Raw genomic sequence first — 14,609 nt, forward strand, 5'->3', positions numbered from 1 at the left:
ACTTCCTCTTTTAAAGTCTTAAGTGTGACCCGACCCAGGACTGACCTTGGATCTACGCGCCCCAGAAGCGTTCTTTGAAGCCAAGTTGTCTACCATTAATATGCTGTCCGTCAGGCGCACAAAACTACTCAGTACCTTAGTCGAAGTTTCCCCTAGAAACTCCGTTTTTGTCCTCCCAAAAAACCGACCTACAACGTTTAAAATTCTTCCACTTATGGTTTTATGGTACGTCAAGTATAAATTCGAAGCAACGGCTCTCGGTATTTCGCCAGTAGTTTGTTTGTTTATTCATTTATTTGAATGGTGTTCTACGCCATACTCAAGAATATTTCACTTGTTCCACGGCGGCCAGGAGCATGATGAGAGAAAACCGTGCAGAGCCCGGGGAAAACCCACGACCATCCGCAGGCTGCTGAGGGAATAACGTTATGGCTGAATAGTCTGTTTAATTTCACTTTTCGCCTGTATTCAGTTCTCTGTAAAATTAACCATATTCACTATCAAACTGCCCTTAGTCCGACACGTCAGACCACATTAAGCTCTACACAATGATATGTTGGACGTCAAAATTAGCAAGGAAAATGCAGTTAGAATACGGAATTTAGTAGCATATTACATGTATTGCTACAAAAACTGAGAAATCAACCCGTCAGTCAAGATAGATATATTTTCTTAGCTTCAAACTCTTCACATGCATGTCCCAGGACGCTGTAACATTGAACAATGTTGGATAACAAAAGCCACAGCTTTGCATTTAGTAATAGTATGGGACAGTTCTTGACATCTCCAGTGTCTCCATGACAACAGATCAGAAAACTGCTGAATATCTAGACTGACTTCAGACTTTTTACACAATTACATCGCAAATCTATATAGGTGCCAGAGAAAACTTATCACACATCAAGCCATAGTTCTAGTGTGTTGTTCATCCTTGACACAGTCTGTATATTATGCACCGAGTGTTGTTCAAGTTGATTTTGACTGTGATTCCTCTGAGCTTCCTGCATCTTTCTTTAGCATTCTTGCGTCCTGTGGCACCAAATTGGGGATTCCGTTAACTATTGGGTAAGCCACGCCAATGTCGTCACTCACTAGTTCGTTGTGAACTTTATCATACCTGTACAATTAAAATTTAAAAAACAACGCTTGAATTCTGGTCAATGAAACAATTTGAGACGGAATGTTTGCCTAACAAACAAACCCACTCTTACTGAGGGTTAGACTGAAAACTGAGTGGCTGAGGAAATGACCACAGTCACTGACTGAAAATATTACAAACGCCGCATTCACAAGATGCGATCGACACACCGGGGCACCTCGTTCATTTCGACTAGTCAAATGCAAAAAAATACCGCAACGCTATTCATAGGATTGGTAGAATTTTGCAAAGCACAGTGGGTGAAGGCTGCTTTGCAAATAGTTTATTGATCTGATTGGTGTTTTACGCCGTACTAAAGAATATTTCACTTATACGACGGCGGCCAGCATCATCGTGGGAGGAAAAACGCGGCAAACCCACGATCATACGTACATGTAAGTTGCTGGAAGACCTTCTCACGTTCGGGAAGGAAGCCAGCATGAGCTGGACTTCAACTCACAACGAACGCGCCGCACTGGTGTGCGAACCCCCTCAGCAAGAGAGGCTCCCTTTGCATATAGAGCAGTGCGGACTTAATTCGACAAGTTGAATGGACAACTCGCACTCTGCGATGTTGTCTAACTAGAAACATTAAAGAAGATGCGTTATAAATGTGAGACGACCATCCATCATATCCATCCATCCATCAAACATATTTTCCAGGGACATACATCGGCACAACACTGTGACATAATCTACGAATAGTATGTAAAGCAGCTTCGTGAATGTTTTGTTTTGCCGATTTGAGCCGCAGCATAATAACTATCACTGTAAAAAAAAATCCACAATAGAACAACGTGGATAACGTGGGTGAAACCACTCAAACTTCAGGTTGGTGTGTGAGTTGCCTCGGGTTTTGAAAACAACATATCGAAAAGTGTCAAACAGACCGAAACGATTCTTCATCTGTAAATGGTCATATTTATGTAAGAGGGACCTCTGTAGCCGAGGAGGTTAGCACGCCAGTGCCTCCCAATGACCCAAAAGCCTCTCACCAAAGCTGAGTTCAAGTCCAGCTCATGCAGGCTACCTCTCCCTGGGAAGGTCTTTCAGCAACCTGGGGATGATCGTGGGTTTCCCCGGGCTCTGTTCGGTTTCCTCCCACCATAATGCTGGCTGTTGTCACATAAGTGAAGTATTCTTGAGAATGGTGGTACCGTGTAAAACACCAATCAAATAAATCAATAATTAAATATCTATGTAGGATTACCAAGTTTCAGTTCAATATGATGAACTGTTTTGAAAAAATGTTCGAGCACTGCCACATTCCAAAACGGCCGTAATTTCGTTGAAAATAGACAAATTAGCTCAAAACTTGAATTTGATTTCTAAGTCTCTAGGTAAAGATACCCTAATTCTTTGGCCTTCAATCACCACTGCAATCCATTCATGGAAACATTATGAAAGAATAAATGGTGGTGGGTGGGGGGGGGGTGATTGGGGAGAGAAGAAATCTGCACATGAATATGAAGCCTGCATCTTTAGTGGCCCCAACAAATCATTTTTGGTGTCATTTTCAAAATAATTGTATGTATAAATTCCACTGTAAAAAAGGGCTTTAGAGGTCGAAAAGGTTGAAGATTTATAGTATGTATCAAGTTTCAGTTCAATGCAATGATATGTTTTACCATGAATAGAGGAATAAAGACATCAATCATACAAATAAATTAGAGTATTTAGCACTTCTCACCGCAGTGGTTTTTTGGACAGAGGGCAAGCCAGGTATTCCAGCACAGATTCGTCAAAATGTAATGCCTTGTCATCTGCCTGAAGATCCTTAGTTGTGTGTAGCACTCGCCAACATCTTACTGAAAACAAAAACTAGAAGTGATGTATATAGCATACATGGAATAATTATACAGAAGTAAAAAGATAAAACTGTTTTCAGGAAGAGTTCACATAGCCAGAGCCTCCAATATAGGCACATTCATAGTCAAAAATGTTTTCTTGGACATTTTCTTGAATTTTAGTAAAAAAATTCTTAATTGAGAAAATACATTTCCCATTTAGGAGATTAGGAAAGGTTAAACTATTATAAAGAGCCATAATAAGAAAGAAGAGAAGTATCTGGGGCTTACTTTGCATTGTGCTAAGTATCATACACCTGAGATAATGTATTATAAATTGTCCATATGTAGATCTTTTGCTATTTAAGTAAATTTAAGAATTTTCTCCGTTGGGCCCCAGGAAAAAAAAGGATGCTTTTTCTTATTTGCGAGGAATTAAAAAAACACAAAACATTTGCCTTTTTATTTATTACACTTCTTACCATTATCTTTCTTTCTCTGAAGGGAAAGTGTAATTTCTCATTTAAGCCATTTTAAAGAAAATGCCCTGGAAAAAACGTTTTTTTACTGTGCACGGCGTTTTATTTCTCATTTTATAAATGTTACCAAGTTGCTGGTAAACCTTGCGACGTGCGACACGAGAGGAAGCTGGACCTTTATGAGCTGGACTTGAACTCAAAGCGATCGCACTGGTGAGAGGCTCCTCTGCCATTACACTGGGCTTGCTAGTATATTTCATGAGTTATGCCCCTTCGCCTGGCTGGCCTTAACACCATAACACAGCGAACTATGCTATGACCGCAAACTATTTTCTCAAACTTTTCCGTGTTTCTACAACCCGTGGATGGTAATAACTATTAATTAACTAGTAATCTGAAGACAAGGTTGCCCACAAACATTAGGGGCATGGCCTTACATCGCCTGAATCCAACGCAAGAATAAGACAATTTTTGAAACCCTTTGAACATGGGCGTCGCCATTTTGAAACAGCGAGATCGACAACATCTTACTGAAAACGAGAACTAGAAACTAAATTTCCAGACCAAGAAGAACTTACGGCAATTCGCAATACATTATTCACAACTGTGTACCGTAAATCATTTAAGATCAATTTTAGAGAGACAAATTTTTATTTTATATCACATTGGAGTGAACATTTTACTGCAAATTCAAAATTCATGTACTGTAATTTAATACTTCTTTATTGAATCTTTGCATGGTTTTACTTTTTGCTTGCATAGTTCTTTCGCACCTTTCGACACTGAAGAGTTCCCTCATATCTGTGGACGGCAAGCGTGGAGTGATAACGTTGGATGTCAAGTTATGCTGCCTGATTGTCCTACCGACACGAGTTAAACCAAAAAATGGAAGGTATTATCTTTGATTATCATTGATGTTAAGTAGAAAAAGGACTTACTTGAACGCCGCTCATGAAAATTGAATTTTAAGTTTACGTTCTTTTTTTTTTTATATTTGCTTTAGCTTCTTTTTCACAGTTCTATTCCTGCTATTGTGTCAAAGATATGTATATGTTATTTTCTATTTCATGTTCAGAGCTGTACACACCACTCCCTGATGATGTACTACGTCATTCAAGAAACTTTCGACCAGAGGTAAGAGTTCCAAACTGTCGCACATCACAGGTTGTTGTCATTGCATTGACTCTACCATACTTGATGCATTATTTTTAACCAGGCAAAGATTTGTACAGATCAAAATATGTTGTTGAGCATTTCAGGAGACCTCGACCATATATGCTAGGCCTACTATCTTAAATGTGAAATAAATAAATAGCCAAAAAAAAAAAATCAATGAATAAATTAATAAATAAAGACAGGAGTATAGACCATATAATGGTACAAATACAGGTAAGATTTATCTGCCATTTCACAATGTTTGGCTGTACTGTCTTCTTCATCAACCACACCTCTTCATACAGCAAAGATGTTTACTTGAACCAGACTGAGAAAAAGTAAGGAATTGTAAAGTTTTTTACAGGCTTTCAGCTGAAAATATTCAAGAGGCCTGATACCATGAACATCTCATTAAAATTACCCTGTTTTATTTTTGCAAATTCTAAAGATGGAGGGAAATAGGAGAACTAGCCAGTGTCTGCACTGGGTGCAGTGTCATGTCCGGTGTCATCGGCATGATACTTCAGTGGCGACAGCACTTGTTGGCATGGGCTCGCCCTGCCACAAGAAGACACAGTATCTGTACATGTACCTAATGACTCCTCAAAGTCAGATGACGGAAAAATTTAAGTATGGCATAAAATCTCAACCATACATGCATACATATATACCAAGAACATTCAAGAGATTAGGACCCAGTGGTTCAAAGGTGTATTAGTGGTTAAGCCCAGTATTAAAGGATTAGTGCCCAGATTGATTATTTATTCATGGTTAGTTACCCCTGTATATATTGTTAAATTGAGTGTAAAAAAATACTGAAAAGGTATGTTAATCTGAGTAATATGGCATTAAAAGCACTAGATAATGAGGCTGGGGTTATGTATTTTTTCCGCCAACACTCGGTTGTCTCTGCTGAATTACGTCCTACAAGTCGAACCTTTACAAGGTGTCAGAGCTTTGCCAGTTAGTTCAGTGTTAAGAAAGCGAGAAAAGTGACAAGCATATCAAATTTCTCCACAAAATGGTTTGCTGTTCTGCTTACACTTTGGTTTGCTGTTCTGCATATTGTTGTAAAAACGTGGTCAAAGAAATTTGAAAATGTTTTTCAAGCTTCCAGATGATTGGCCCTCGAGAAAACGTGTGCAGTCGCTGTGAGTCCAGCTCATGCTGGCTTCCTCTCCAGCCGTATGTGGGAAGGTCTGCCAGCAACCTGTGGATGGTCATTGATTTCCCTCGGGCTCTCCTGGGTTTCTTCCCACCATAATGCTGGCCACCGTCATATAAGTGAAATATTCTTGAGTACGACGTAAAACACCAATCAAATAAATAAATAAAACAAGAAAGCGTGGATTCACAGCACAAAACAGAAAGGTTTTATTCCCACTGAACACAGCTATATCTGCTCTCACCATTTTCAGGCAGAAAGCTACAAGAGGAATAAGCCTGCAGGTGAACTCAAACTTTGGCTACCGTGGGGGTACAGTCAACTAAAACCTGAAGTTATATGTATACCAACCATACTCACCAGATTTGTACGAAACCCCCGATGCTGACATATGCATGATAATTAGCCCAGTTCTAAGGCTTTCCTGTCAACCTTGCCAACTTCTACACAATTCCGCCATTTCCACAACAATACCTGCACAAAGTGGTTATAAAATACCATTATTTTTAAACTGAACTAAAAACGGATAGATCGCAAATCTCTGTACATTAACGCTGAAATCCACATCGCACACGTATTTATATTGTACGCGACTATAGGCCCCTATGATAGATAGTAAATCTCTGTACACTAACACTGATGTCCACATCGTGCGTGTATTTATATTGTACACGACTATAGACCCCTATGATAGATAACAAATCTCTGTACATTAACACTGAAGTCCACATCGCACACATATTTATATTGTACATGACTATAGGCCCCTATGATAGATAGCAAATCTCTGTACATTAACGCTGAAGTCCGCATCGCACATGTATTTATATTGTACACGACTATAGACCCTTATGATAGATAGTAAATCTCTGTACATTAACGCTGAAGTCCACATCGCACACGTACATCTGTATAAGAATTTAGAATCACTCTGGGAATAGAATGATATTTATTTGAAGCGGACAGAAGGAAAGAATAGTAAATATTAAATGGTTAATGGTTAGAGATGACAGTGTCATATATCGGATCTTCAATGTTGTCCACTATGGGTTCAAATATTTCTCAGAGTTCCTCCCAGTAACTTACAAATTACAATTTAAGCAGGTTATAATCTTTATTATTAGGACAAGTGGCTAAATCTGGACACTAATCCTTTAATTTAATTTTGGCCAAGTGCCATTAGTTTTGTATAAGGCCAAGACTGGTACTGATACTTAAGCCTGGCTTATCTTTAATACACTTTTGAACAAATGGCCCCTGATTTCTTCACATTAACATCTGTGATGAATTACATTCTTTTATCCCTGTTGCAAATTCTGAAGATGGATGGAATCAGGAGGGCTGACCCAATGCTGGGTCAACCCACTCCATGGGTTACAACATTTGTTGCTCTGTCTGACTCTGTCTTTCTCATCACACAACAGAGATGCCCCTGCCACTCCATGGGTTACAACATTTGTTGCTCTGTCTGACTCTGTCTTTCTCATCACACAACAGAGATGCCCCTGCCACTCCATGGGTTACAACATTTGTTGCTCTGTCTTACTCCGTCTTTCTCATCACACTACAGAGATGCCCCTGCCACTCCATGGGTTACAACATTTGTTTCTCTTTGTACACTGTCCATTTTGATGGATGTGATAGGTATTCATTCATTTCTTGAAAGAAAACACCTATAGTTCTAATTCAACATAAAAAATGGCCGAGTATGGATCATTTTTGTACCTTATTGTAACATTTTTTTTTATTTTGCAGCCCAGCCAGAGCAACCACAAGTTCATAGAGTCATTTCTTCAAAGATGTATTCAGGTATCTGGGCAAAACAAGAAGGAATATGACGATTTCAAGTACAAAACACAAGCTCTGGATAACTTCAAAAAGAAAAAGAGGCAATTTGACAAAACTCCAGCAAAACGTCACACACTGACAGCACGTGAGAAAAGAGACTTGAAAGTTTTTCAGCTTGACAAGAAAGGTGTATATGAGTAAGTTGAATAACTTTATCACTTGATGTAAGTGAGTAGTAAAGCACTGGTCGTCACAATGTTAGTAGATATTAACTGTGTAGAACATAATGCTTGGTGTCTTCAGCATGGTGTTTCATTGAGGCAGCACTATAAAATGTCTGCACTGGGCTACATGTAGCCTATTACATGGGGATAGAGTAGGGGTAGGACTGAAATATTGTTGAAAGTGAGGTTAAAAGAAAAGATTTATTCAGGAAGATCGGAGGAAACATGCCTGGTTGGCCACGAACATGTTTTTCTGATGTGCTTGGTAACTCAGTTTCAAATTAAATTTTGATCTGGAATTCATACAAGGACAAGATGATGTCATGTCATTTTCTATTGAACACACTTATAGTTAAAACAGTTAAAGGTGAACACTTACGATCTCGGATTATCATCATGGTTGTAGAGATAACTCTATGATCTGATTAATGTCCAGTTGATAACATGACAGTGCTTCCGATTTTCTCAGTGTGTCCGACTTTGCTTACTTGGAAATGAGATATCTCTCTTAAACAATATCACATAGACAAAAAGTTATGCTTTTTAATTTGCATGTGAAATACTTTATCAATGCATATATGCATTTAATCTGGTGTTGTCTTTCATTTTAAATCCTTCTACAATGTTAAAGCAAAAGGTCTTTGGTCCTTGTCCAGAGAGTACCTTTTTCTCAAAGACTGCCCTCGTGGGCTCTCTGTTTACAGCTATGATGATTATCTACCAATGAATGCAATATGGATTGATTACATCAAGGATTTAGTGGGACTTCAAAGGTGAGCTGTGAAATCTTTCTTCTCATTTTACACTGGGACTAAAAACTATTCTGATGATTGAAGAAGAATTACACAAGAAAATTTGGTAGGAAAGGTCAGTGGATATTATGCAAAGTTAAGCTGGCATTACAGTGTTTGCTGATATTTAGGTGTGGAATTCCATGAAATTCCAGACCATTTAGTCATGAGTGATCCACCTGACTGAAGTTCCATGAGATGGTCATGAATTATCTTTGGGACTGAAGTTCTTTCACATTGTCATGAGTGAACCTTGGAACTGAAGTTCCTTCAGATTGTCATAAGTGATCCTTGGGACTGAAGCTCTTTCAGATTATCATGAGTGATCCTTGGGACTGAAGTTGCTTCAGATTGTCATAAGTGATCCTTGGGACTGAAGCTCCTTCAGATTGTCATGAGTGATCCTTGGAACAGAAGTTCCTTCACACTGGAATTCCTTCATATTGTCATGAGTGATCCTTGGGACTGAAGTTCTTTCAGATTATCATGAGTGATGCTTGGGACTGAAGTACCTTCACAGTGTCATGAGTGAACCTTGGAACTGAAGTTCCTTCAGATTGTCATAAGTGATCCTTGGGACTGAAGCTCTTTCAGATTATCATGAGTGATCCTTGGGACTGAAGTCGCTTCAGATTGTCATAAGTGATCCTTGGGACTGAAGCTCTTTCAGATTATCATGAGTGATCCTTGGGTCTGAAGCTCCTTCAGATTGTCATGAGTGATGCTTGGAACTGAAGTACCTTCAGATTGTCATGAGTGATGCTTGGAACTGAAGTTCCTTCACACTGGCACAAGTGATCCTTGGGACTGAAGTACCTTCACAGTGTCATGAGTGAACCTTGGGACTGAAGTTGCTTCAGATTGTCATAAGTGATCCTTGGGACTGAAGCTCTTTCAGATTATCATGAGTGATCCTTGGGTCTGAAGCTCCTTCAGATTGTCATGAGTGATGCTTGGAACTGAAGTACCTTCAGATTGTCATGAGTGATGCTTGGAACTGAAGTTCCTTCACACTGGCACAAGTGATCCTTGGGACTGAAGTACCTTCACAGTGTCATGAGTGAACCTTGGGACTGAAGTTGCTTCAGATTGTCATAAGTGATCCTTGGGACTGAAGCTCTTTCAGATTATCATGAGTGATCCTTGGGTCTGAAGCTCCTTCAGATTATCATGAGTGATCCTTGGGTCTGAAGCTCCTTCAGATTGTCATGAGTGATGCTTGGAACTGAAGTACCTTCAGATTGTCATGAGTGATGCTTGGAACTGAAGTTCCTTCACACTGGCACAAGTGATCCTTGGGACTGGAATTCCTTCATGTTGTCATGAGTGATGCTTGGAACTGAAGTTCCTTCATATTGTCATGAGTTATCTTTGGGACTGAAGATCTTTCAGATTATTTTCAGATTGTCATAAGTGATCCTTGGGACTGAAGTACCTTCACAGTGTCATGAGTGAACCTTGGAACTGAAGTTCCTTCATATTGTCATGAGTTCCCCTTGGGACTGAAGATCTTTCAGATTATCATGAGTGATCCTTGGGACTGAAGTTCCTTTAGATTGTCATAAGTGATCCTTGGGACTGAAGTACTTTCACAGTGTCATGAGTGAACCTTGGAACTGAAGTTCCTTCAGATTGTCATAAGTGATCCTTGGGACTGAAGCTCTTTCAGATTATCATGAGTGATCCTTGGGACTGAAGTTGCTTCAGATTGTCATAAGTGATCCTTGGGACTGAAGCTCCTTCAGATTATCATGAGTGATCCTTGGGTCTGAAGCTCCTTCAGATTGTCATGAGTGATGCTTGGGACTGAAGTTGCTTCAGATTGTCATAAGTGATCCTTGGGACTGAAGCTCCTTCAGATTATCATGAGTGATCCTTGGGTCTGAAGCTCCTTCAGATTGTCATGAGTGACCCTTGGGGTTGAAGTTCCTTCAGATTGTCAAGAGAGATCCTTGGGACTGAAGTTCCTTCACACTGGCACAAGTGATCCTTGGGACTGAAGTTCCTTCAGATTGTCAGAATTGATCTTTGTGACTGAAGTACCTTCACAATGTCATGAGTGATACTTGGGGCTGAAGTTGGTTCAGATTATCATGAGTGATCCTTGGGACTGGAATTCCTTCATATTGTCATGAGTGATCCTTGGGACTGAAGTTCCTTCAGATTGTCAGAATTGATCTTTGGGACTGAAGCACCTTCACAATGTCATGGGTGAATGGGTGATCCTTGGGACTGAAGTTGGTTCAGATTATCATGAGTGATCTTTGGGACTGAAGTTCCTTCACAGTAAAGATTGTCACAAAGTGCCTCCATGAGACTGAAGGTCTTTCAGAGCATCATTCACAAGTGATTCTTTAAGATTACTGAAGATTGACATGAGTGATCTCTCTAGATTGCCATGAACTAAGATCATTTTGACTTTTGAACTTCCTTTAGTTTGTCATGAGTGTTATCTTCAAGGGCCAGAACAGTTCCCTTGCTAGGGTGGATCTGAAATTCGTGATTGTCATGAATACTGAATGTTATGTTTACAGCCTTAAAAGCAGATCTCTATCTCAGGTCACCCCCAAACTGCTGAAGGCTGATTACCATGGCTGTATCCTCGGAGTCGTCCGGTCAAAATGTCCAACATACGTTGGCAGTAAGGGCATCGTCATACAGGAAACAAGAAATACTTTCAAAATGGTTACCGAAGAAAATAAGATCAAAGGTAGTGTATGTGAAGTTTTAGAGGCCAGGGGAGAGCTTTGTGAGAGTGTATTTAGTATTCCAGGCTTAAATCTGGATACCTTTCTTGGCCTTTTACAAACTTGAGTTAAAATCCTGACCAAAGTTAATACAGGTCTTAACAGCTAGTACACTTTTGAACAACTGGGCCCTGCTCTGTCTTTGGAGGGGTACATGTGACAATAGAGAAACATTAAATTGATTCCTGATATAAAAATCTAGCTAGATATTGTATGAGGTGAAATATAATGTGTTAATTCTGATCCATTCTAGCTTTAGGGCAGGAATTTTTTTATTGATGTATTTTCCTGTAAGGTAGCAATGGTGAACCTTTCCTGTCCAAATGTAAATCAGGTCCAAGCTGTGTAGTATGTTCATCATTCCTGCCTTTGCAATGGTGATTTTTGGGCAAATTATATCAGTGCTCATTTAATACAAGAGAACAGTTGTCAGTCCAGCCTGGACCTGAGTGGCCTGTGCGCCGAAAACATACATCATTGAACGAAATCAATTGATGACTGTCTGTGTTGAAAACTGGAATTTTCTCTCAAACATATATTACATTGGATATCATGTGAAGATGTACAGCAGAAAGTTAAAAGCATGAACATTGAGAAAAAAAAGCAAACAAGCAGCAACAATGAATCTATACCAAAATTGTGTTACTTGTCTCTTGATAGCATGCAGATTATATATGAACTTTTTTGTATACAAAACTTTTTTTAAGGATTCATGAAAAACGATATGCCAAAAAAAAAACATTAGAAAACTTAAATTTGATTTTGTAAGCATATTTTATATTTGTTAATAACCACTCTATTTGATGTATATTTTCTGTCAGAGATCGGAAATTACTTCATCCATAACCACATTGGGAACCGGGGACAAACTTCCGGGCTCCCTCCCTAGCCAAATTGTTTTGACAGCTTTCATCAGAGACTTCTTTATTGTCAGACTGACCACTGAGCCCCTGAAGGAAACTACTTTAAAGCGATATATACACCCCAAGAAGAAAGCTGAGCTGTACTTCTATATTTTAGGCCATGCCATTTACACCTTATTATGGAATAAAAACCAAGCGCTTCATATATCCTTTAACTTGTAAACTAAAGTAACATGACCGTAAGTATCAATGCCTTCCACATTTTTCCTTTCAGTTATACCTAAGGCCAATTCTGTGTTCATGTTCGAATACGACGGATTTCAGTTCAATATCCATGGCAACCAGTTCCGTGTTCCTGCCAGTGACAGAGTGCGGAAGAGATTTAAGCTCAAGGCATCGTTAGACTTGTGATATTTACTGATGTGTAGCTGTAGCTAATATTACTGTATTAAACATAAAACTTTGTCAAGGTATTAAAACATTGCACATAATGTATATTTTAAACCTAAACTAATAAAATATGTAATATATATCGGGTGCGCATAAAAAAATGGGCCGTACTTTGATGCTACACTGGTCCATTATCCTTTGTTCAAACCCTTTCGAACTTTAGATATTCAAATAGCATGATTTTGTTAATATACTCACCAGTTTTCAAGGTCATAGCTTGAGTAGTCTGTACAAAGGGTTAAAAAGAAAGCATAACCTTAAAAAGGCACGTTCCGGTGACCCACATTGCGTCACCTGTCAGGTGTCATGAGTAGAGCGCGCGCTGCACCTGTGTGACACGCATCAAGGTAGAACATCATTTTGAAATGTCCGGAACATTCGTTTTTGACTCTATTTTGAGTTTGGTCCCATGAACAGAAACCTTAAAGGATGAAATTGAAATTTGGTCTGTATACTAAGGACATAATGGCTTTTAAGTGTGTAATTTTTTAGAAGCTGACCTAACAGGGTTTCGGAGATATTGAGTGTCAGAGTACGGCCCATTTTTTTATGCCCACCCGATATGTACATATATAAATAGTAATAATTTTCATGGTTTTCCAAGGAATTAAGTGGAAGAAAATGTTTGGATAGAAAGTTTAAAAATCATGTGAAACTATTCTGGCCACAGTACATGGCAGACACAGTTCCGTTTAAGGTGCTAAGTGTTTATATTGAATGTTTTTCTGACCTTGTTACATGTAAGTTTATGACTTGTACAAGTTAGTAGTAGAAATATGCTGGGTGAACTGGGGCCACTGGAGTCTGACTTCAGCAGAGTTCTACTTCTTTTAGTGACGTTAAAACAACATGACCCCTCAATTAATGACCCCTCCCTTTCCTAATCCCTCCCACTCATCTACTTTGTTTTTGCCTTATAATGGGCATTATGATGACGTTTTGTTACTGAGCAAACCGAAACAGACTTGTTTCAATGAACTGTAGATTCCTTCCACCCATCTACCATGTTCTTTGCCTAATTAGGACAAAGTGGATCACAGCTTTGTGATGAAATTTTGTCATAGAGCAAAGTTAAACAGGTTTGTTTTTATTAATGAATTGGAGAAAGTTCGTTTGGCCAGATCGACGCCAGATCCGCGTCACGTGTAGCTACATTTTCGTGAGTTATACGTGTATTAAACTATTTATTATCTTGATTATTTGTTTTAAGCATGCTAAGTTAAAATGATCAGAATTTCAACATTTTAAAACTTCTAAATCAAACGTTTCACCCTTGGTTGTTTGTGAAGTTACAGATCATGTCTGTTGACAATGTTATACTTTATGTTACATGTGTGTGTATTAATTTCTGAGTTCTGTTTATTAAACAAACATTTTTCTGCGCATGCAAAGCTAAGTGTTCTGGTTTTATTATATTAAAATATGCAACGCATAAACTATTGAATTTAAAAACTTCGGACGTTCAGCTCGAATTTTAGTCAACGTTAGTCTGATCTATATTCTGTGCTAACCTACCACGCCGGGTAAACAGAGAAAACGATGATTATACATGACTTCATAAAGCTATATGCAACTGACGATGTGTGTACCGACTTATGAGATATGAAGTAAAATGTGCGTCCAACCCGTCTGATGATCCCTTCGTTGGTTGGAGAGGTCAAACATTAGGCCTACTACCAAGCCAAATCGTTGTTTGAAAACACAAACCCACGGGTTGAAATCAAGTTAAATCTAACCACAAATCTAAGAATCTCAGTCTGTCAATCAGTCTGTGTTTGGTTTACCCGATCGACATAGTTGTCGGGTTTAACGAGTAGAAGTGCAGCGTGGAGTGTTAAAAGAATTTTGTATGCAAAGTAGGCAATGATGAAGTCGCATCTTCTCAACCTGCACTGCCTTCGGCATGCTTGCTTGGTGAACAAAACATATATTTCATTTATCTCCTTCAGGGTTTAGAGAGAGTAAAGAGGATTCTGACTGCTGTCAGATAATTATTTTTGACGAACACTACGCTAGTTTGCT

General features: G+C 39.0%; 2 protein-coding genes across 2 annotated transcripts; one reads left to right on the forward strand and one right to left on the reverse strand.

The window, feature by feature from the left end:
- Positions 1 to 391: 391 nt before the first annotated feature.
- LOC135476411 (UPF0434 protein Mmar10_2939-like) lies at positions 392 to 3,914 on the reverse strand. The gene is made up of 3 exons (XM_064756420.1): positions 3,842 to 3,914; positions 2,829 to 2,946; positions 392 to 1,117 (listed from the first exon to the last, which is right to left on the reverse strand). The coding sequence occupies exons 1-3, from the start codon at positions 3,903 to 3,905 to the stop codon at positions 967 to 969; spliced, it is 333 nt and encodes a 110-aa protein (XP_064612490.1). The 5' UTR covers positions 3,906 to 3,914; the 3' UTR covers positions 392 to 966.
- On the forward strand, positions 3,717 to 13,891 carry LOC135476410 (ribonuclease P protein subunit p29-like). The gene is made up of 7 exons (XM_064756419.1): positions 3,717 to 3,772; positions 4,167 to 4,296; positions 4,480 to 4,538; positions 7,480 to 7,709; positions 8,441 to 8,509; positions 11,062 to 11,237; positions 12,412 to 13,891. Exons 2-7 carry the CDS (start codon positions 4,290 to 4,292, stop codon positions 12,546 to 12,548), a joined length of 678 nt encoding a protein of 225 aa, XP_064612489.1. The 5' UTR covers positions 3,717 to 3,772; positions 4,167 to 4,289; the 3' UTR covers positions 12,549 to 13,891.
- Positions 13,892 to 14,609: the final 718 nt, after the last annotated feature.

Source organism: Liolophura sinensis, chromosome 10 (assembly GCF_032854445.1).
Source record: "Liolophura sinensis isolate JHLJ2023 chromosome 10, CUHK_Ljap_v2, whole genome shotgun sequence".
Classification (NCBI taxonomy): Eukaryota; Metazoa; Mollusca; class Polyplacophora; order Chitonida; family Chitonidae; genus Liolophura; species Liolophura sinensis.